This window comes from Furipterus horrens, unplaced genomic scaffold (genome assembly GCF_987537825.1).
Source record: "Furipterus horrens unplaced genomic scaffold, mFurHor1.1.pri manual_scaffold_1, whole genome shotgun sequence".
NCBI lineage: Eukaryota > Metazoa > Chordata > Mammalia > Chiroptera > Furipteridae > Furipterus > Furipterus horrens.
The window spans coordinates 164,974,879-164,999,041 of NW_028327171.1; the positions used below are offsets into that span (position 1 = coordinate 164,974,879).

The 24,163-nt window shown below is 37.7% G+C and overlaps 2 protein-coding genes and 1 pseudogene across 3 annotated transcripts in view; 1 reads left to right on the forward strand and 2 right to left on the reverse strand.

Moving 5' to 3' along the window:
• CFAP210 (cilia and flagella associated protein 210) overlaps positions 1–17,951 on the reverse strand; it is a 38,312-nt gene extending 20,361 nt beyond the window's left edge. Inside the window, exons 1-3 of the mRNA XM_090280571.1 lie at positions 17,809–17,951; positions 5,883–6,106; positions 66–239 (exon numbers count right to left, since the gene is read on the reverse strand). Coding sequence (XP_090136697.1) covers positions 66–239; positions 5,883–6,106; positions 17,809–17,875 — 465 coding nt within the window. The 5' untranslated portion in view covers positions 17,876–17,951. The remainder of the gene's footprint in view (positions 1–65; positions 240–5,882; positions 6,107–17,808) is intronic.
• LOC150022195 (transcription factor BTF3 pseudogene) lies at positions 14,763–15,516 on the reverse strand (annotated as a pseudogene).
• A 39-nt stretch (positions 17,952–17,990) lies between the features above and the next one.
• Positions 17,991–23,867, forward strand: PHOSPHO2 (phosphatase, orphan 2). 2 transcript variants are annotated; one of them, XM_090280583.1, is made up of 3 exons: positions 17,991–18,066; positions 18,759–18,788; positions 23,112–23,867. In XM_090280583.1, the coding sequence occupies exon 3, from the start codon at positions 23,137–23,139 to the stop codon at positions 23,860–23,862; it is 726 nt and encodes a 241-aa protein (XP_090136709.1). In that variant the 5' UTR covers positions 17,991–18,066; positions 18,759–18,788; positions 23,112–23,136; the 3' UTR covers positions 23,863–23,867. The 2 variants fall into 2 exon arrangements, with proteins under 2 accessions (XP_090136709.1, XP_090136703.1); XM_090280577.1 differs by lacking the exon at positions 17,991–18,066 and adding an exon at positions 18,073–18,267.
• Positions 23,868–24,163: the final 296 nt, after the last annotated feature.

The window sequence follows — 24,163 nt, forward strand, 5'->3', positions numbered from 1 at the left end:
TATAAATATGTCAAATATATATATATATATATATATACATAAATTCAAGAAAACTCAGGTAGTACATGAAAGTTTTTCACTCTTTCTGTCTGGTAAAATTGATATTTCTTTGCATATTCAATGGCCTTTTTTCTTTCTCCTTGTCTGTGTATTGCTTCTTCCACATCAAGAATTTGTCTTTCTGCCTCTATTTCTTCATCACGCTTCTTTTTGGCTTCAAGTTTCTGTTCTTTCATCCCCTATAGAAAAGACAAAAGCAGTCTCCTGTTTTCATTTTTCTTCTCTTTTTTTAAAAATAATTTATTTATTTGTTTGTTTGTTTGTTTTTAGAGAGTGGGGAAGGAGAAAGAGAGGGAGAGAAACATCACTGTGTGGTTGCCTCTCACTCACGCTCCCAACTGGGGACCTGACGTGCAACTTAGTCATGTGCCCTGACTGGGAATTGAACCAGCGACACTTGGCTCACAGGCCAACGCTCAATCCACTGAGCCACAGCAGCCAGGGCCTCATTTTTCAATTAAATTTTACAAAATTGAACATTATAGCATGATAATTTAAGCTTTTACTATATCTGAATTTATCATTAATAAATAAATGTTAAGGTTACACTCATAAACTAATTTTTAATTGAATTTTTAAGTTAGGTAACATGTTTACATGGTGGAAAACCCCAAAATATTATAAATTTATACAGTAAAACTCTCTCTCCAATCCTAATTTTTATCTGCAGTCTCCAAAAATAATGAATATTATTAGTTTCTTGTGTTTACTTCTTAAGTCCCTTTATATATTTACATAATAAATATATGTTATACTTTTGTTTCTTTTTAAAAAATCAGTTGTTTTACATGGCTCTTCTACACCTCTGAGGAGTCTACCCAATGTCCCATGTCAGATGAAGTCTTTCTTTTCCTTCATAAGTCATACTTGCTATGTTTTAAGAAAACCTTACTTTGAAATCCTGATGATAGTTTATGATTTAATTACTGTTTTGCTTTTCACATTTAGGCCTTTCATCCAGTTGAAATTCATTTTTGTGTATTCTGTGCCATAGTATTATAATTTTATCTTTTAATATGCCAGTTATCTTAATATCAGTTACTAAATTTCTATCTTCTCCCTTCTAAATTGCCATGAAATGTCTGTGAAAGGTCAAGTTCCTATAGATAATGCAGGGTTGTCCCTAGGCTCTCTTCTGATCTATTACCCTGTCAATTTCTGTGCCTATATTGCAGTTTTTACTACTACATTTCTACTACATTTCCTACATTTCTTCTTCTTGTCCTTTAACACCCATGAGGTGTAAAGTATTATGTATAGTGTGGTACTTCTGCATAAAAGAAAAGAATGGGTATATTGCACTCCCTATCCCTTTAGGGACTAGAGATTTGTTTTTTGTTTTTTTTTTAGAGTATAATTTACATACACTCTTTTGATGTATAATTTTAAAAATGCATTCAGTCACTTACAGAACAGTTCCATCTTCCCAAAATAGACCCTCAGCCTCTGTTTATGATGAATCACTTCCCCCACATGCAGCCTCTACAATCACTGATCTGTTTTCTTTCCCTACAGTTTTATCTTTTTCAGAATATCAATGGTACATGGATGGGACCAGTCATCATATAATTTTTCCCTCTTCTAGGATAAGAAAATAAATTATGAACACTGTTTCTAAAGCAAGGTAACACAAGCTTTCTACATTCCTTTCAAAAAATGACTAATGTATATTATTGCAACGAAGTAAGAAAACATGCAATGTTTTTTTAAAAAGGGTGAAAACTATCTGGACAGATACTGTGCTTACACATAGTATTAGTAATTCTACAAGAAAACAGGAAAAAACCCTACCACTCAGTGCCTGAAACAATACAAGAAAGTGTGTGTGTGTGTGTGTGTGTGTGAGAATCGTATTTCCAGAATTATTTCCCCAGGTGAGATAACAAAAGGAGTCAGATGACACCTCCCAATTTTGAAGCAGTTTCACAATTGTGCACATGAAGCTAAACTGTGAGTTACTACCTATCTTGGAGAATCTAGCAGGAGCACAGAGAAAGAGGCACAGTAGTTCTAGAAAGAGAGGAAAACAAATTCAAGGCAGATTAAAAAAAGCTGCCTGGATTCCTCATGGTTTCAAGTCCTGTTTTCTGTGCAATGCTTCATGACAATAAACATTACCCTGATACTAAAACCAGACAAACCTGCAGAACAATATCCCTCGTTAACATCAATGCAAAAATTAACATTTTAGCAAATTGAATTCATCAAAAGGATAACATATCATGACCAACAGAGGTTTATAGCAGGAATGCAAGCTTGGTTCTATATTTGAAAATCAACAGGCACACAAACAGCACCAGCAGAGGAAACCGCATGCTGTGGATTGCTGATAGCTCCAAAAAGTTTGCCTAAAGCCAGTCACAAGCAGGGTCTGACAAAGGCCTACACAAGAGTATTTGCAGATCTACCTAACACATAGAAACAAATACAAAGAAGCAGCCAAAATGGGAAGACAAAGAAACAGACCCCAAATGAAAGAACAAGAGAATTCTCCAGAAGAAGAGCTAGATGAAATGGAGGCAAGCAATTTATCATATAAATAATTTAAAGTAATGATTATAAGGATACTCAACATGAAAAAAGACATAGAAACCATAAAAAAAGGGCCGCTCAGAAATAAATAATGCAACATCTGAAATAAATTACACACTGGAAGGAATAAACAGTAGGTTAGATGAAGCAGAGGATCAAATCAGTGATTTGGAAGACAAGGTAGAAAAAATACACAGGCCAAGTAGCAAAAATAAAAAAGATTTTAAAAAGAGTGAGAAGAGCTCAAGAAACATTTTGGACAACATGAAGCATAACAACATCCACATCAGAGGAATACCAGGAGAAGAGAATGAGCAAGGGATTCAGAACCTATTTGAAGAATAATGACCAAAAACTTCCCTAGCTGAAGGAAAAAGACACACAAGTTCAGGAAGCTCAGAGAGTCCCAAACAAGTTGGACACAAAGAGTCCTACACCAAGACATATCATAATTAAATGATAAGGCTTAAAGACAAGAAGAGAATCCTAAAAGCTGCAAAAGAAAAGCAAGTAGTTACCCATAAGGGAGCACGAATTAGACTGTCATCTGATTTCTCAACAGAAACATTTCAGGAGAAAGGAGTGGTGTAAAATATTCAAGGTGATGAAAAGCAAGGACTGCCTTGGCTGGTGTGGCTCAGTGGATTGAGTGCCAGCATGCTAGTCAAAAGGTCACTGGTTTGATCCCCAGTCAGGGTCCATGCCTGGGTTGCGGGGCCAGGTCCCCAGTCGGGAGTGTGCAAGAGGCAACGGATTGTTTCTCTCGCCCATTGATGTTTCCCTTCCTCTCTGTCTCCTTCCTGTCCCCTCTTTCTAAAAATAAATAAATACAATCTTAAAAAAAGGAAAGAAAAGAAAGGACCTACAACCAAGGCTAGTTTACCCAGTAAGGCTATCACATCAACCTGTGGTGCATATGAGGTTATAACCAGTACTATAAGGCAAGAGAAATAACTAAATGGCATCTAGATTGGAAAGAAAGAAGTAAAATTTTCTTACTTTTTGATATCATGATTGTCTATTCAGAAAATCTGATGGAATCTACAAAAAAGCTAATAGAACTAGTAAGTGAGGTTAGGAATGTTGCAGGATACAAATCAATATAGAAAAAATTAATTGTATTTTTGTAACTAACAATGAATAATAAATTAAAACTTAAAAAAAATATCATTTACAATAACATCAAAAATATGAATTACTAAGGGATAAATAAGATAAAAAATGAATAAGACCTATATAGTGAAAACTATAAAACATTTCTGACAGAAACTAAATAATAAATACATAAAGACAGATACTGTATTCATGGGTCAGGGGACTCAATGCTGCCAAGATTTAAATTCTTTCCAAATTGATCTAGAAATTCAACACAATCTCAATCAAAATTCCATCTGTTTTTTTTTTGTTGTTGTTTGTTTTTGTTTTGAAATTCACAAGCTGATAGGAGAGGGTTGGGGGATGGTTGAAAAAGCTGAGGGGATTAAGAAGTACAGGTTGGTAGTTACAGAATAGTCATGGGGATGTACAGTACAGCATAGGGAATACAGTCAATAATACTCTAATAACTATATGGTGTCAGATGGGTACTAGATTTATCAGTGTGATCACTTTGTAAGTTATATAAATATGTAACACCTGAAGCAAATATTGTATGTTAACTGTGATTGAAAGATAAAGAAATTATTGAAGAGTCAAAAAAAAAAAAAAAAAGGAAAGAAATTCACAAGCAGATTCAAAACTTATATGGAAGGGCAAAGGTCCTAGAATAGCCAAAACAAATTTGAAAAAGGACAAAGCCAGAGGACTAATATTACCTGATTCCAAGACTTATTAAACCTACAGTTATCAACACAGGGTGTTATTGGAATAAAGATAGATAAACAGATCAATGGAACAGAATGAATAGTCCAGAAATTTCCCCTGCACATATGTGGACCCTGGATTTTCAACAAAGGTACAAAGGCAAGTCAGTGAGAAAAAGTATAGTATTTTCAACCAATTATGATGAAACAATTGGATATCCATATACAAAAAAACTTCATACCTCACTTCATATAAAAAATTATAAATAGACCATAAACCTACATATGAGACCTAAAACTTTTAACTTAAACCCAGGAGAAAAATCTTTGTGATCCTGGATTAAGCAAAGATTTCTTAGATAAGTCACTAAAAGAATGATTTACATAAGAAAAACTGATAAGTTGGACTTCACTAAAATTAAAAACTCTTCTCTTTGAGACACACATAATGGAATAAAATGCCAAGCCCCAGGCTGGGAGAAAATATTTTCAAATCAAATACCTAATAAAGGACTTGTATTCAGAATATATTTTAAAAATTCTCTAATCTCAATAATAAGAAAACAAACCCAGCTTAAAAGTGGGCAAAAAATTTGGACATTTCATAAAAGAAGAAATACAAATAGAAAATAAGTTCATGGAAAGATGTTCAATATCATTGCAATTAGAGAAACTCAAATCAAAACTACAATGAGATACTACTTCATTCCAACTGGAATGTCTATAATTAAAAATTATTTAGAATGTCTGACCATAGCAAGTTGGTGAGAATGTGAGGAAAAAGAACTCTCATACATTCCTGGTGGGAATGTAAAAACTACTTTCAACAACAGTGAAAGTTTCTTACAAAGTTAAACATACATCTACCATATGACTCAGCTATTCTACATCAAGATATTTATCTAAGAGAAACGAAAGCATATGTCCACACATAGACTTACACATGAATGTTCATAAGTAACTTTATTTATAGTAGTCAAAACCTGGAAATAGTTCAAATATCGACATTTGGTTGATGTCAAACCATCAACAATTGAACAGATAAACAAATTGTGGTGTATCCATACAATGGAATACCACTGAGCAATAACAATGAATGAATAATCGATACACACAACAACATGACAGAATTTCATGTTGAGTATAATTTATAATAGAAAGCAGACCAGTGGCTGCTTAGAGACAGAGGAGGAGGGGCAGGGAAGAGTGAGAGGGAGTAAAATGGACTATGAGTAAACTTTTCTGGGGTGATGAATATGTTCATTATCTTAATTATAATGATGGTTTCAGGGGGTGTACGTGTCAAAACATATCAAATTGTACATCTTAAAAAATGTCCATTTTATTATATATCATTTATACCTAAATAAAGCTGTTGAAATATGTTTCAATGCATTCTTATACTTTACATGTAAAAAATATTTATGAGTGCTAAGAAAAAAGAGTAAGCCTTCAGTTCTTGGGTACTCCTGGGTGGTTAATACTTACTACATATGTATTAGTCCAATGTTTTACCACTTCTTGGGATCGGAGATGCATTTCTTTTTTTGCCTTTCTTTCTGCACGAAGGCATGCAGCTTTTCTTGTCAAACCATCAAGGCTATCTCGAATCCTTTTCCACTCACTGTGTGGAATTATGGTGACCTGCCGGAGATCTACTTTGCTAGGTAGGAGAGGCGGATAGAGAACTTGATCTTCAGACTTCTTTATTTCTAATAAAATTAAAAATATATATATTAAAGGCTTTCAAGAAGAGTATGTGATTTTTTTTTCTCAGACATTTCTACATTGGCATGATATCTAGGAATTGTTTCTAATAATAATTTTATTCTTGTTATCTTAAGAACAGCTGGGATTAAATGGGAAGTGTACAATACCTTGAAATCAGAAGACACAGATTTGAGTCCTTGCTTGGTCATTTCCTTACTGTGTAAACTTGGGCAAGTCATTTAACTTCTTGGAGGCTTGGCATCAACATCTTTGAAGTTGAGATCAATATTACCTACTTCAACCGGTTGTTCAAATTTAACCAAGTAGCAGTTTATGAATAGAGAACTTGGGGGATATTCATCTTTTGGGGTTGTAGACATTGTAATGGACTCTATTCAACCCCTACCTAATTGAATACCAGCAATGTTATGTGGAGAACTGACTAGTTCTGAGGGTGGGCCTCATTAGTTTAAGAATACTTACATCTCCCTTGCCAATAATTATTTCTTTAATAAACAAATAGGAGAAGAGGTTTATTGGAGACTTTTAAGAAAGCTCTTCCGTGTTCTTCTAGTAAAGACATCTGAGAGTGACTCTCAAGCTAGATATGAACAAGGAAGCATGAAGGCCAGACAGGCAGCCATCCTATGACCATAAGAGGAAGTGGCCTTATATGAAGCTGTTACTGTGAACCACAAAGTGGAAACAAAGGAAGCACCTGGGGCAATGAGGATCTCATTATACAGCTAGATCAATCAGATCAATCAGACCTGAAGCCTGGAGTTCCTGTTATACAGGGAGGGGCAAAAGTAAGTTTACAGTTGTGAGTATGTGAAACAGTTTACTCTTGTACTATTATTTATTAATTATTGTATTATTTTCCATGCAAACAATTGTAAACCTACCTTTGCCTCACTCTGTATGAGCAAATAAATTTCCTTATTTTTAAACATGATTGAGTTGGCTATTCTGTTACGTGAATTCAAAAGCATCCTAAATAACACCATGAAGCTGATAACAGCTCCTCTCTGAGAAGTATGCTTTTCATCAATTGAGACTCTTAATTATAAACAACCAAAGTCACTCTGGCTAGTTTAAGCAGAAAAGGAATTTGTTAAAAGATACTAAGTAGTCTACTGAATCTCTCAGAGAGCCAGAGAGTTATCTTTGGAAGCTATACATGCGAAACAACACACAAATAACACCATGAGATTCCAGTGAAGGCTCATGGTAAGTGGCAATGGGTAGACACATCGACTTGCCCCACTTAAAACTTGCTACACTGGATATTACATATCTGAAACTTTAGCAATGTTGTGGCTAAAATTGGTACACTTTTGCTGCCACTCTCTCCAAAAAATGGATTCAACATATTGTTTGCTTCCTCATATCACTTCTTCAGAATGTAAATTTAGTTCATGTCCAATTGTTGGTCCCATGCCTGTACCCTTGCCACAAGGGAGGCAGAAAAAAATGAATTCTGCCTTCTACTAAAGGAGGTAGGGACTTGTAAGGAAGAAATTCACTTCAATAGAAAATTCATTTGAATAATGATTGGTGGCCACAGACACAACAAAGACTGCGTACAGTTGTGAGTATGCAAAACAGTTTATTCTTATGTTATTATTTATTAATTATTGTATTATTTTCCATACAAACAACTGTAAACCTACTTTTGCCTTACCCTGTAGTGACTGGTATATATGTTCCCAATAAATATTAGCTATTAACATTTTTACTATATTTATCAGGAAAAAAATGAAACAGAAGTAGAGAGAAAACCAGAAATAAGAAACCATGAACTTACGGCCAAGATGGAGGCATAGACAGATATGCTGTGTCTCCCTCTGTAACTAAGAAGGAATACAACTACCTCAAAACCAGAAACAACCAGAAGTTCCAGAAAATCAAACTGCATGGAAGTCCAACAAACAAAGATATAAAGAAGAAATACTCAGCCAGACAGATAGAAGGGGCGGAGCCAGGGCAGAGAGGATGCGGTGTGGTGGTGGCAGCAGCAGCAGCAGTGGAAGGCTGGCGGAAAACACAGTTACACATTTTAAAAGTCAGGAGGGACACCTGGGGAGCGTTCCCAGCTCCTCACCAGAGCAGCTCACTGTCCCAGCAGCAGGGAAAATCAAGCCTCATTGCTTCTGACTGTGCAAACCAGTGGGGGTTGGGGCATAGGCAGAAATTGCCGGTCTCTCAGCAGAGTCCACTTGTTTAAAGGGCCCCCACAGTCCTAGAACATCTGCAGACCCATCCACTCTGGGAACGACAGCCAGGGCAACAGCTAGAGGGGTGCCAGTCCCATTGGGAAGTGGGAAAACTGCCTGGAAAAGGAGCGAGTGCTGGGCAAGTGGCATTGTTCCTTCTCAGACCCCTCCCCCACATTCAGTGCCATTCAGTGGTGAAACAGGTCGCCCTGTACTGAGGAATCCCTAAGGCTCCACCTCTTACAATGTAACAGGAGCAACAGCTCTACCTAAGACAGAGGCAAACACACACAGGAGACTTCTGGCCAAGATGGAGGCCTAGACTGACACACTCCATCTCCCTGCACAACTAAGAAGGAATACAACTACTGCAAAACCAGAAATAACCAGAAGTTCCAGAAAATAAATGGAAGTCCAATGTACGGTTATAAATAAGTGGTGCTTGTCCAGACAGGTAGGAGGGGTAAAGCCAGGGCAGAGAGGTCAAGTTGTGCTGGTGGCAGCAGCAGTGGCGAAGGCAGTGGGACTGTGGTAAGCACAGACACCTATATTTAAGGGGAGGTGAGAAGCGCCTGGGGAGCACCCCTGGTTGCAGACCAGACCTGTCAACTTGTGATTTCAATGCCAGAGAAGGCAGACCTCCATTGCCTTGGACTGTGAGGCCTGGAGGGGGTGAGGACGGAGGAGGAGGCTTCCGGTCTCTCAGGAGAGTAAATGGCAGGAATCCATCTTGGACCCCCACCCTTATACAAAATGCCACAGCGTGGTGAGAAGGGTTACTCGGTAGTAGAGAGTGCATGGGGCTCCGCCCCTATAGCATAGGAGGTTTGTATAAGTACCGCGCGCTAACCGATTGCGCCACTGGAGCTCCTATAGCATAGGAGGTTTGACAGCCCCACCCAGGAAGCAAAGCTAAACACAAAACTGTCAGGATGGCACAGCTCATGATAGAGATCCTGGTAACACAGCTGACCAGACAGCAAATATCTAATTTAATGAAGCAGCAGATAGGAAATCTTTCTGAGGCACAGTTCATAGCTTTGGTTATAAGAATGCTTACAGACATAACAGCAGATCTTAAACAAGACGGGGAAGGAATGAAGGCTAGTCCTGCTGAAATGAACAAAAATACATATGAAACTAGTGGTGAGGGAAAGAAATCCAGGGATCAAATCAACAAGTCAGAACATAGGGAAGGCACAAACAGTCAACCAGTATAAAAAGAGGAAACAAAAAGTGAGGAAAATGAGGAGAGGCTCAGAAACCTATGGGACAGCTATAAGCGGGCCAACATCCGAATCATAGGGTTGCCTGAAGGTGAAGAACAACTAGAAATTGAAAAATTATGTAAAATAATAATGAAGCAGAACTTCCCTAACTTGGGGAAGGAAATAGACTTACAGGTCCAGGAAGCACAGAGAGTTCCAACAAAACTGGACCCAGGGAGAACCACACCAAGACACATTATAATCAAAATGTCAAAAATTAAGGATAAACAGAGAATCTTAAAAGCAGCAAGAGAGAAGAAGAGAATTACATACAGAGGGGTCCCAATAAGACTCTCAGCTGATTCCTCAAAAGGAACTCTGCAGGCAAGAAGGGAATGGCAAGAAATATTCAAAGGAATGAAAAGCAGATATCTACAACCACAGTTACTCTATCCAGCAAAGATGTCATTCAGAATAGAAGAGCAGAGAAACTGCTTCCAGGACAAAGTAAAACTGAAGGAGTTCATCAGATCCAAACCGCTGTTACATGAAATGTAAAAGGGACTTGTTTAGGAGAAAGAGGATCAAAACTATGAACATTAAAATGAAAACTGTATCACAACAACCAACAACAGAAGCTAGGGAATCGAAACAAAGGCAAACTAAGTGGGCAATGAGAGTGGGAAAAGAATGATAGGTATGGGGAACATTATGGAGGGAGGTCAGCAGGGAGGGGGAAGTGGGGAAAGGGAGGTAGATGGTACAGGAATTAAGAAGCATAGTAGGAGGGAGTGGAGTAGACAGGAAGATGTTGAGAAGAACTATATGCACAACCAATGGGCATGGACTAAGGGGAATCACTGGGTGGAGGGAAACAAAGGGAAAAGAAATCGGGACAATTGTAATAGCATAATCAATAAAGCATATTTTTAAAAAAGAAAGAAATCACATGTCTGGGGAAGAAAGTTACTGAGAAAAAAAAGCTGTCAGGATTAGTAAGGATTTTCCTGGGGTCTGAATTAAGGTTGATGGAAAAGAGAAGCTGATTGATAAACTCAAGTGTGAGTTTAGTACCACCAGTACATCTTGCCTGCCACATACCGGTGTCTGTATTAAAATAAAGCCAAGAAAGCTTAGAAGTAAAATAGTGCCCTGGATCAAGTTATACCTAAATTCCCTGGTATGTGAGGCAAAATATACAGTAAATTAAATTAGTCACTTATATGTAGAGTCGTGAATTTATAGCCTTGTAACATATTTCCTTTGCTTAAACTGGTTCAACTTTGTGTTACTTGCAATCAGAGGCTAACTAAACAAAGGCCACTAAGGTGCACCATCTACATTTTGATTAACATATTGTTAGGCATATTAATATTTTCTCTCACCCAAGAGTCATTCCAATTCTCTAAGATGGGAAATGGAGAAAATTTAATTCACAAAAGTACTAAAGGGGCTGGGTAGACCACACAGTCCCTATTGGCAGGAGCTGCTTCCTACAAAGTAGACAGTGGTGAACAGGCTTTGGAAGCAGTGCAAGGAGAGCTGGATGTCAGAAGCTGTGTAGTGTACAATGTGATTCTTCCTCTGGGACATCCCAAAGCTTCAGTAGAGTAACTGCATTCATGAGATGTTTTATCAAAATCTTTTCATGGATTCTGACAGAAGAGAACCAAGAGAACAACCACAAAGCAGTAGAAATGGGCAACCATAAAGAAATAAAAGAACCCTCAGGAAGTTCGGGAAAGGTTTTTCACTCTCAGCCTCTGAAGGTAGGACCAGTGCTCCCATCCCTGAGGATAGAGAGAACTCTGATTGATATCAGAGCTACAGATGAACTCACACACCCATGCATTAAGTCACTGGATTGATGAAAATTCAGTTCTCAGAGGGCAATCTTATTTTTATGATTCCCACCTCACAGTGGCTCTCACACAATGCTAGTTATGGCTGTTAAGAGAAATTAAACAGGCCACAATTGAAAGAAGGGACAAGAAAGACACGTGGGCATACGTGCAGAAAGGATATGAATAGACAGACCCTCATGAAGGTGCAAAAGCAGTGGAAAGTGACCTAAGGGTATCTAAAATCAATCCATGATCCTGTCATCATTAACACACTTTCTGTGGTTTACAAAACTTGTTTTTAAAATTGAGATATAGTTCATATATCATAAAACTCACCATTGTAAAGGGTAACATTCAGTGATTTGTAGTCCATTCACAAAGCTGTGCAACCATCACCACTAATTCCAGAACATTTTTCATAACCACAGAAAGGAAACCTGTACCCATTACCATCATTCCCTCCATTGCCCCTCCCACAGCCCCTGACAACCACTAATTTACTTTCTGTTTCTATTATCTGCCTATTCCAGGCATTTCATATAAATGGAGTCATACAATACATGATATTTTTATGTCTGTCTTCTTCTACTTACATAATGTTTTCAAGGTTCATTTGTATTGTAGCATGTATCAGTACTTAATTGCTTTTTGTAGCTGAATAATATTCCATTGTATAGATGTACCACATTTTGTTAGTATTTGGGTTGTTTCCAATGTTATGCTTATTAAAAACGCTGCTATGAACATTCAGGTATAATTTTGTGTGGCCATATATTTTCAAATTTCTTAGATATACACCGAGGAGTATAATTATAACTCCATGTTTAGCATTTTGAGGAAGCGCCAACTTTCCAAACTGGCTGCACTATTTACATTCCCACTAATCATGTGTGAGGGCTCCAGTTTCTCCACATCCTAGGCATTTGTCTTTTTCCCATATAAATTACATCTTTATACATTGTATACTCATGAACACAGATATAGTTGTCTTTTAAATCAGAAGAGAGTTACAAACAAAATACATTTATAGTCTTTTATATTTACTTAATTTATTGGTGCTCTTTATTTCTTTATGTGTACTTGAGTTACTGTCTAGTGTCTTTTAATTTTAATTTGAAGGACTCCTTTTATTATTTCTTGTAGAGTAGGTCTGCTAGCAATGAATTTGCTCAGTTTTTGTCTACCTGGAAATACCTTAACTTCTCTATGAATTTTGAAATATGGACATGTCAAACTGCTGCCTTCTAGCCTCTGTAGTTTCTTATGAGAAACTACAAACTGTTAATCTCAGTGAGGCTCACTGATATGTAATAAATTGTTTATCTTGTGCTGCTTTCAGATTTTTCTCTGTCTTTAGATTTTAATGATTGATCATGATGTATTGATTGTAGTTTCTCTGAATTTACCCTATTCAGAAGATCAATGAGCTTCCTGAATGTGCAGATCAGTGATTTTCAACCTTTTTCATCTCATGGCACACAGAAAACTAATTACTAAAATCCTGTAGCACACCAAAAATATATATTATATTTTTTGCCAATCTGACAAAATGAATGCATAATTTTGATTCATTCACACTGGATAGCTACTGCTGTATTGGCTGTTGTCATTTAATTTTACAATCTAAGGGGGAAATCTAATAGAAAACAGGTCAGTGCCTTGAATAAATAGTCAGGTATTGTGTTCTTTAAAAATTCTTGCAGCACACCAGTTGGAAATGGCTGAGTTACAGGTTTCTATCTGCCTTGTTCTTCCAAAGACCATGTCTGTATTGATGGCCTAATTCTCTCCCTGTGGTACACTTACACTTGGGCTATTATAGCATCTCATCTTCAGCCGCAAAGATCAGTCCAGATATATGGTTTTTGCATCACACTGGTTGAAAAATCACTGGTATCGATAAATGTTTCTCATCAAATCAATTAATGGGCTTTTCAACTCCAAAATATCTATTTTGTTCCTTTTCTGTAACTCTTGCCTCTTTATTGATATGCTCTACTTGGTGAGACATCATTCTTAATACTCTTCTATAGTTCCTTTGACTTTTTTTTTTTTTTTTTTAGTCTCTTGAACATATTTCCAAGAGCTATAAATTTATAAAAAGTTAACTGTTTAAATTTAAATTTAATATCTGGACTTCCTCAGGGACAGTTTCTATTAAAAATTTTTCCTGTGTTTGGGCCATACTTATTTCTTACATGTCTTGTCATTTTTGTTGAAAACTGTACATTTTAAATAATATGTAGCAACTCTAGAAGTCAGACTCTTCCCACACCCAAAGTTTGTTATTGCTATTTGTTTAGATTTTCCTGAACTAAATCTGTAAAGTCTGTATTCTTTGTTGTACTGTATGTGGTAATGGAATTTCAGCTTGGTTAGCTTAGTTGTCAGCTAATGACTGCACAGTTTCCTTAAATTTCTTCTTTTATTTTTAATCCTAATCTGAGCACATTTATTAATTGCTTTTAGGGAGAGGGAGAGAAAGAGAGAAACAACCATGTGAAAGAGAAACATTGATTGGTTGCCTCCCGTACATGCCAGACGGGATTGTATGCAGCCACACCAAGGATCAAACCCACAACCCCAGTACATGCCCTGACCAGTAATTGAACATGTAAACCTTCAGTTACAGGATGACTCTCCAACCAACTGAGCCACAGCAGCCAGGGCTCCTTAAATTTCTTAAATAAGTTCCTTAGCTTTTGCCAAGGAACTCTCTGTGAATGGGAGAGCATGACTTTAGTGCTCAGGCGGGCAGTTACAACTGTGTTAGCCTCTACTTCTTTCTTGAATAGAGATTCAAAGTCAGCCAGAGGTGAAAGCCTCAGGCATTCTCAGGTATTTTCTGGGCATGTAGTAGCCCTCTGCATGCATTTGACCTTCTGAATTCTCAGGAATATATAGGGAGCTTTTCAAAGTCCCCTATGGGCATCTCACATCCCAGGTATTCCTTTTACATTTCTTGGGCATCTTGTTTGTACCCAACTGTTTTAACTGCTACAGGCAGCTGTGATGTTTAAAAAATAGCACTGTTTTTTTTTTTTAAGATTTTATTTATTTACTTTTAAAAAGAAGGGAAGGGAGGGAGAAAAACATTGACGTTAGTGAGAAATATCAATTGATTGCTTCATACTTGCCCCAACTGGGCTCTGAACCCACAACCCAGGCATGTGCCCTGACCAGGAATTGAACCAGTGACCTTTCAGTTTGTGGCATGATGCCCAACCAACTGAGCCACACTAGTCAGAGCAAAAATGACACTGATTGTTTTAACAAACATACGTGGTGAGCTCTGAGTCAGGTAAAAAAAATGCGAACCTTGTGAGTAGGCTTTTCCAGGTCAAATAATAACAGTTACCTGGGAAGTGGTTTGTTTTTTTTTTTTTTTTTTTTTAATCTTGGTTTCAAACTTTATTCCCAGGCTTCTTCAGCTTAATTTGCTGCAAAGAATGATTTGTGTATAAGCAAAAACTGAAAAGAGCTGCAGTGTCCAAGGGGCTAGGGCTTAAAAATATTAGAGATCTAGATTTTATCAGATCCATAAACAAAATTTGAAAAAGCAGTCATATTATAAAATAGCAGCTCCCAGTAACTTCTTCAAGTTTATCTTCTTCAGAAGTTGACTCAATTCAGTTTGCTTCATTCTTGGAAGCCTCATCAAAATTCTCCACAAGATCTGGAACTTCATCATCATCATCCTCTCCTGTAGCAAGTGGTGCTTTTCCATCCACAGATTGTTTGGGCAGAGCTTCAGCTAGTCTCCTTAAACTGGTCAGACTGTCTGCACCAAGCTGATTTAAGATGCTGGGCAGCATTTCTGTCAGCTGCTTTGTCTCAGCGTGGCCTGTAATGGTGAACGTGTTCGCTGCCAGAGATGCCTGAACTTTAGGGTTGTTAAAGTGGATCACTGTTCCTTGGTTTGTGAACATATTTACCTCATCAATGCCAGAGATGTTGTTTACCCCCAACTTCTTTAAGGAGAACTGAAGTTTTTTATCATCTGCTGTAGCTGTTCTGTGAACCACCTTCTTCTTCCTACGAGCAGTACCTTTCCCACCAATGCGCACTTGTGCCTGCAGTTTGGCGAGTTTCTCTTGGTTCATGATAGTTTCTTTCATCTTGTTGGAGAGAAAACGGGCCGTGCGGGGGACTAGGGTTGGTGCTCAGGGGGGTCTTCGGCAGACCAGCTGAAAATAAGCGCCAGAAGTGGGTTTTGAAGGGGATCCAACCCTGTTCTGCCTCCTCTACAGGTTGCTAAGCCACTGGATTTCACTGTGCTTGCAGTGGAACTAGATTACCATAAAGCTGGGAGAAAAGTATGGGATTAGAGTAAGTTAAAATGCAGAAATCTCACTGTTTTTACCAAGATTCAGCTATTTTTCTTGATAAACACCCCAATTGTTGCAAGCCTTTTGTTAATTTCCTGAGTTCTCAAAAAATTGATTCTGGCTTTAGCTCAGTTGGCCAGAGCATCGTCTCAATATGCTAAGGTTGGGTGTTCAATTTTAGGTCAGGGCACATAACAAGAATCAACCAATGAATGCATAAATAAGTGCAACAACAAATTGATGTTTCTCTCTCTCCCCCTCTTCCTCTCTCTCCCTAAAATCAATATATATATATTTTTTAAGTTGATTCTGACTATTTTTCCCGTGTTCTTCATGATTTAATGGAGATGATTTTTGGAGATCCTTATTCCACTACTCCAGCTCATATCACCCCACTAAATCTTTATATAATTATTTATTTTACAGAGATACCTGTCCATATATCTGAACCCTTCTCCTACTTCACCCTCTTCCAAATGGAGATTATAATTTAGCAGTGAGGCTCAGATGAAAACTTTTGGACAAATGCTACAAAATACCTATCAGGTTAATCTAAGTCTCTTAGTGCAGTGCTGCATATATGAGGTCTGTCCAGAAAGTATTCAGCCATGTACTATGAAAAATGGAAACATTTATTGAAGAAGACACAAGATACAAGAAACACTGTACATAGGACAATGACGCTTTAGTCCCATTCAAAGTAGGCATCTTAGGACCTCACACAGTTCTCCTAGTCACCATCGGCGTATTTTCCTGAATCTCATCAAGGGTCGGAAATATATTCCCTTTCAAAGGTGATTTTGGTTTTGGAAAAGGCCAGAAGTCTCAGGGCACCAAATCTGGGCTGTAGGGGGGCTTAGCCACCTGGTTGATTTGATGTTTCACAAAAAAACTCTGCACAAGACATGATGCATGAGTGGGGAACGTCGGCATGACGAAGCTGCCGATCACCAGTCGCCCATAGCTGTGGCCTTCTGAATCATCCGAATAGTTTCCGTGGAGAAATGTTCAAGCTTAGTGCAAAATCTGATGCAGATTCCTTGCTCTACTTGCTCACTTTGAATGCACGGCCATACAGTACACATGCTCACTCAACGGCATCTACTGTCCCTACTGACTAGTACAGTGAAGTTGTCATTGTTCACGCATGTGCATTCCAGTCCACTCTCCTTGGCTGCCAGGTTACCTTGATGTTGCACAAACCATTCTCATTATATTAACAATGGCTGGACTTTTTCCAGACAGACCTCGCATAGGGAAGTGAATACTGTATGCTGGAGTAATTGTGTTTCTTCAGTACATACCACATGGGTCCTATCTCTCTCCTACATATCATGATCCTCTTGTTGCTACTTCATAAGTCCTCCACTGCATGAATACCCACTAGTGGAGTATGACTGGCTCTCACTCTGCCCCTAACACAAGGGGCTCCACTGTTACAGAAGCTCAGGCACTGACAGGAAGATATTCCAAATTCTCAAGGTTCTAATTGTTACCATGATGTATTAACTGGGAATTTATAGACCTAAGAAACTACAATAGCTGAAATTGATAAAGAGCTCTTTAGATATTCCATTAGACTACCTCTATTTTAAAATCTAAATTTTATAACAGGTCACCTGAATGCCGATACCTTAAGTAGCATTATTTTTTACATTTTATCAGAGTATTTGCCGTAGGGTGAGACCTTCCCTTCCCTTCAGAGATGAGGAAATTAAGACATTTCCTTCAGAGACTTTCATAAAAAGCACTCAGTAGATTCAGCCAAGACTCTAATGAGGCTACTGGTATTTCCAAAAAGTATTCCAATTCACTGATTGAATAACTAAGTTTAAGCACAAGAGAATTCAGCAAACACCAGACTGTTGGAGCTGTAACTGCGCAGTTCAGGTGGGTTAGCCTACTCCTTATTTTTCTCCACCTCTATTTGTGTAAACTTTTCCCACCTACCAATTCACTGGAGGACAAAACTGTCTAATTTACACAGACCTCCACGCTGCTTTCGACTTGATGGACTCCACTTCACCTGAACTAGGCACCCTTGCCACTCACCCCACGCCTGTGGGTCAGAAACAATCGCCATGCGGATGTGGGCCAGCATAGCTCACCCGTGCTTTCCTTCGCCCGTCCACTGCGCCTCCCGAACCGCACCAGCATCTCTGACGAGGTGCCCATGGAGCTCTAAGACTTGCAGAGGCGACTCCGACGCGGAGCGCTGTAGCCTCCAGTATGCAGTGTTTGGCACGCCGCGCAGTTGCTTAGCAACGCCGCCGGAAGTGACGGCAGCGGTCGCCGAGGAAAGAAGAACTAGCAGCTGTCGGCTGTGGGGCTGGAGAACGTAGGCTGCGCCTGCGCTAGAGGACGAGGTGGGTGTGCAAGTGGGACGTTTCCGCGGAAGCGCCGCTGCGCGGGTGCAGGGGCAGGCTAGGCCTGCTGCTGACTCCTGGCCTGGGCCGGTGGGGAGCTCTGGGGACCCGGCCCGGCCCCTCCATCATCATCCTTCGCGTACCCTACGCGAGACCACCCCAACTAGGTTCCTGCGCCTGCCTTCCAGGCGCCCCCGGCAGGTGTGTGCAAGAGCGGGGCCTAGGCTTGGTGTGTGCGGCCCACAGACCTCCTCGCGCGTGGGAGGTGAAGGGCAGAGCTCTCTCTTAGCTATAGAAACCCAGGGATTAGTTCACAGAAAATCTACTTTAAATACTTGCTTTTCAGTCATGCTCCGGGCTTAGTTTTTTAAACATAAGAATGTTAAAACTTGGATGTTGTCTCAGAACATTCGTATTAAGACCTTTAAGATATTTTAAATTACTTGGCAAATACAATAAAGTGAATGTATTTGGAGGACCAATCAGACCTCCAAGAACATCAAAATCTGTTAAGAGTGGGTGCGGGCTTGGTTTCAAAACATGCTTTTCTAACACAGGGAGGTACAAATGATTTTATTACAAGCTAGTTAACATGTACTTATTAGGCACCAAATTGGAGTCGCTCAAAATGAAAGGAGGTAAGACTTTTAATTACGAAAGTTCTAACACATAGTTTTACTATTTTTCTTCAGGTTTTCTATCAGATGTTCCTCTGTAATCTGGTAAGTATGAAAGGATTAATAAAATATTTATTGACAAAAATTAGTTTTTGCACAAACAATATTGGTAGGGCTTTTGGGGGAAGAGGAAGCACAGGTTTTATTTTTTAACTTAAATTTTATTTTTCAGTTACAGTTTATGTTCAATATTTTTGTATTAGTCAGGTGTACAGCATAATGGTTAGACAATCATATATTTCAGAGAGTATGTTTTTAAACTGTCAAGAACTGGGAAAGGGATTTTACCCTATTTTCATGTTAACAACTTAGCCTGCCACAGTTTTGGCGAAGATGCAGACGCCTAGGTCAGAGATGAATTACAGTAGAATATCAACAATTTTACTCCAGGCCCCATGGGGCCAGAAGTCACATGCACATGGAGTTAAGCTAAGGAACCCAAATATCTATTATAAACAATAAGCATTTCAAGGCTACATATCTTATTTAACCAGTCCCCAATTCTCGAATGTCTATGTAGTATCCAGTTTCCATTATTGTGAAAAGTATATAGGTTATTGTTAGCTATAGAAATATTGCAGATATACCAAATATATACTACTGCTTTTGGAGAGAGTAGTTAATAACTTTTGGGATAGATTCACATTCTTAAAATGGAATCTTTGTGCACATCCTTATTTTGGGAGACTTTTATTTCAAGTACACTAAATCTTTTAATATTTATTGACAGAAGAATGTGGTGTTTGTCTATCATTTAAATATAAATGAAAAAGGAGAATCTGTGATTCTCAACATAGTCTAACACATGTGATTTCATCCACTTGATATAAACTTATGTTTACATAACACTCCCTGTTTTATATTTAAGGTTTTTGTTTAATCAAAATTTCGTTTTTCCTGTTGCCAGTAGGTACTTTTCTGACATAAGAGAAAATAGCATCATTAGAAAACAAATTTAAAAACATCTTAAATAAACTTTTATTAATTTTAGGAGTTAAGAAGTCTCTGTTCCTTTGCTCCAAAACCAGAAGACTTTGTTTCCTATATATAGAGTAGGAATAATGTTGATTAGAAACTGGCTGTTGTTTAAAACTGAAGATTGTCATGACTATTTAACCAGAGCTCTATGCTGAAGTAAGGTTGTCTTGAAAATACTAAGCTGGGTAAGTATTTTTAATAAAGGTTTATATTGAGTGGTGAAAAAAACCAATATAAAAGATATGAAATTAAGAAAAGTTCACTTTCAGATAGAAATTAATAGTCAGCAGTGGAATTATATTAACTTCAGGCTTATAACACACTTACCTGTAGGTTAATAGTTCAGGAATTTTATTAACTTATAGCTAATTAAATCTAGGCTTGAGGCAGTTTTTAACCAACAATCAGTTACATTTGAAAATTTTTTAAGTTCAGAATGCTTAAAAAGTGTGTTTAATTTCAAATATGCCTAGGGTCCTTGCTGGTGTGGCTCAGTGGATTGAATGGTGGTCTATGAACCAAAAGGTTGCTGGTTCGATTCCCTGTCGGGCCACATGCCTGGGTTGCGGGCTGGATCCCCAGTTGGGGGCCTGTGAGAGGCAACCAGTCGATGTATCTCTCAAACATCAATGTTTCTTTCCCTCTCTTTTTCCCTTCCCCTGTCTCTAAAAATAAATAAAATCTTTAAAAAAAAAAACATTAAAAAATAACAAACCTCTGTAAAACACTTTAAAAAAATATAAAATAAAATAGGTACTGTCCTAATGTGATTGTCAACTATGCCTTATTGCTATTTATTACATTGTTTCTATGGGAAAGTGAATTCTGCACTTAAATCTCTGAAACCCAGTCAAAGACACCTAGATTAGGCATTTAGCGATACAAGGATATCAGGATGTTACAAGATGGGGTGAAAGTAGGTTTACACAGAGTTTATGCTTGTATTATTCGTCGTCGTCGGCAGCCGTCCGTCTCGAGAGACGATGGTGTAGCTTCTTAAGAGTCTATCTGCACCGCCGAGAATGGCTGTGCAGTCCGACTCGGGAGTGACACGGTATCTGTCTCCTCCCGTGTTGAATCGACATCTTGCGATGATGCTGGAGTGTCCTCTCCAGTGAAGCTGAAGCTACAGAGCCTGGGCAGGGTGATATGGAGGGTCTGCTGTTGCCCATGCAGCAGACCCCCCCTCTCTTCGCAGCTGAAGGGTCCAAGGGAAAGACGGAGTCAATACAGCTTGGCTTCAGGTGCGCCACAGGAGTTGCCGGTGTTGACTACAACGTCAAACCGCCTTAGGGACTCCGGCTCCGGATTTTCTGTCGGGGTTTACTCCCCTAGCCTTCCCCTAAAGAGGTATGCCGCAAGGCAGCGGAGGTTTTTTGGAGTCAGAGTTTTCCTTCTCTCATGTACCCTGACTGGAAGATCGAACCAGCGACACTTAGCTCGCAGGCCGACGCTCAATCCACTGAGCCAAACCAGCCAGGGCAATGCTTGTATTATTACTTATTAATTATTGTATTATTTTCCATTTGAACAACTGTAAACCCACTTTTGCCCCACCTTCTATATGTCTACATTCACAAAACAGGAGCTACTGCTCTAGATTAATTATTCTCTATATATTCTAAATTGAGAGACATAGAATATTTACTCTTATATGAGTCATGAGCTCTATTCTCAGTTTCACCTTCTATCTATTATAAACTGGATAATATATGTGGTTAAGTGCCATGTTTTTTCTTTAAAAAAATTTAAATTTATTGGGGTTAACAGTTTATAACATGTTTCTTATTTTTTAATTGATTTCTTCATTTTCTGCGGTTCTTCATTTTTCTTTTTTGAATTTCTTGTGTAAACCTCAGAATGGTTATGAAGTAGATCACAGGTTTAGTGTAATAGTTAATGGGTTACTTTGAGACTAATGAATATTTTCATGTAATTAAACATCTTTTTGTCCAAGTGACCTTTGTATTTTATATTTAAACTGATGAATAGTCTTTAAATATTCTATTTCTTAGACACTAGAGTGTGGTAATTAAAAGCAGGAACTTTGAAGTCAAGCAGACCTGAGTCCAAATTCTAGCTCCAATTTATATATATTTAGGATGAGGATAATAATAATTCCTATTTAATAGGGTTGTGACAGTTAAATGAGATAATTGTAAAGTTCTTAGTTCAGTGCCTAGTGTATACTGATCTCAAAAATAATTGCTCTTTTTTTTTTTTTTTTAAGTATGTCTACACATACTAATTACAGCTTTTATTTGGGTAATCTATAATTACTTACCATTTTTACATAATAATTTTCATCCATACTATCTGTTTATCAATTCTTTTCTTTTGAGATTTATAATTAATGATGTTCATTATCTTTTAATGTAAAAAGACTTAATAATTGTCATATCACAAGTAATATGATTACTCATGTATATTTAGATTACTTGGCACTCCAGAGCTAAACTTGAGGAAATATGAATAAACATAAAAATTGTTATCAAAAGTTATTTCTAGTCTAGAAGAACTGAACTGACTTCCACTTCAAGTAATTTGTTTAGAATTTCAAGTACAGCATCATGCAACCATTTAGTTATAACATTGGCGTTGATATTAGAAATTGATTTCAAGTTAAACACCTTTTTAAAAAAGTATTTAAACTTTGCAAGATTTCATGTTATGTTAACTTTGATCTAAATTTCAGTTAGTACACAGAGACCTGTTGCTTAATATGAAGATTATTGTAAATATTTTAAACGAGTAAGTGTTGCTGTGCCCGGACTGGTGTGGCTCAGTTGGTTGGGTGTTGTTTCACAAAGCGGAAAGTTTCTCCAGTTCAATTCTTGATCAGTCCATGTATCTGGGTTATTGGTTCGGTCCCAGTTGCGGTGTCTACAAGAAGCAACCGACAGATGTTTCTCTCCCCTTTTTTTCCCCTCCCTTCCCCTCTCTCTAAAGGTAAATAAATAAAATCTTTAAAAATGAAAATTAAAAAATAAGTGTGGCTGTGATTGTTAAAAACATGAAGAATGGTTAGCCTACATTTTCTGTATTTTAAAACTTTTCTAAATTAGACTGTAAGAGAATAATTGTTTCATTACTTCTCTCAGTGGATAGCTCAATCGCTTAATTCTGAATGCTCAAGGAATAATCCCCACAGGAACACAATAATACTATGGATACCCTTTTTAGATATTCTGTTTTTGATTCACTTAAAATATTCAAATATGAACTTTGATTCTTAGGAAAAAATGTTTAAATGGTTGTCCTAAAATGCTTAATTATTTTAATTTGTTTATATTCACCCTATGTTTTAGCAGATTAACACTCAATAATGTTTGTTAAATAATAGCTAGATATGTAAAAAGTGTTTAGGGAATAATATTTCTTCTTTTTCAGGGTAACCCAAATCTGTTTTAGAACCATGAAAATTTTGCTCGCTTTTGACTTTGACAATACAATCATAGATGACAATAGTGACACCTGGATTGTACAGTGTGCACCAGAGAAAAAGCTTCCTATTGAACTACAAGATTCTTATGAAAAAGGATTTTGGACAGAATTTATGGGCAGAGTCTTTAAGTATTTGGGAGATGAAGGTGTAAGAGAAGATGAAATGAAAAGAACAATGACATCAATGCCTTTTACTCCAGGGATGGTGGAGCTTTTAAACTTTATAAGAAAGAACAAGGATAAATTTGATTGCATCATTATTTCAGATTCAAATTCAGTCTTCATAGATTGGGTTTTAGAAGCTACCAATTTTCATGATGTGTTTGATAAAGTGTTTACAAATCCAGCAGCGTTTGATGGCAGTGGTCATCTCACTGTGAAAAATTATCATGCTCATTCTTGCAATAGGTGCCCCCAAAATCTTTGCAAAAATGTAGTTTTGGTAGAATTTGTAAATAAACAGTTACAACAGGGAGTAAATTATACACAAATTGTTTATATAGGTGATGGTGGAAATGATCTTTGCCCAGTAACCTTCTTAAAGAAGAATGATGTTGCCATGCCACGGAAAGGATATACTTTGCAGAAAACTCTTTCCAAAATGTCTCAAAATCTTGAGCCTATGGAATCCTGTGTTGTAGTCTGGTCTTCAGGTGTTGAAATAATTTCTCATTTACAATTTCTAATAAAGGAGTAATATGCCAATAATTGAAATGTGTATCAGTTAAGATTAGGTACAGCAACACAAAACTAAAACCCCAAATACTAGTGGCTTTAAAAAAAAAAGGTTTTTTTCCCCTTTACTTAAAAGAATTGCATAGGTAAGTATTTCTCAAGGCTGCTGTGTTGCTCTGCAGTACTTTGCTACCAACTCATGATGCAAGATTGTTGTTTAAGCACCAACCCTCACATCAACATTCTGGTGAGCAAGAAGGAAGGCAGTGAGTTGCACATCCATTTAAATTGCATTGGCCAAAACTTAGTCACCGTGTCCCCAC

Bases quoted from the DNA above. Each gene is read 5' to 3' on its own strand.
- PHOSPHO2 (XM_090280583.1), top strand. From the start codon at position 23,137: ATGAAAATTTTGCTCGCTTTTGACTTTGACAATACAATCATAGATGAC.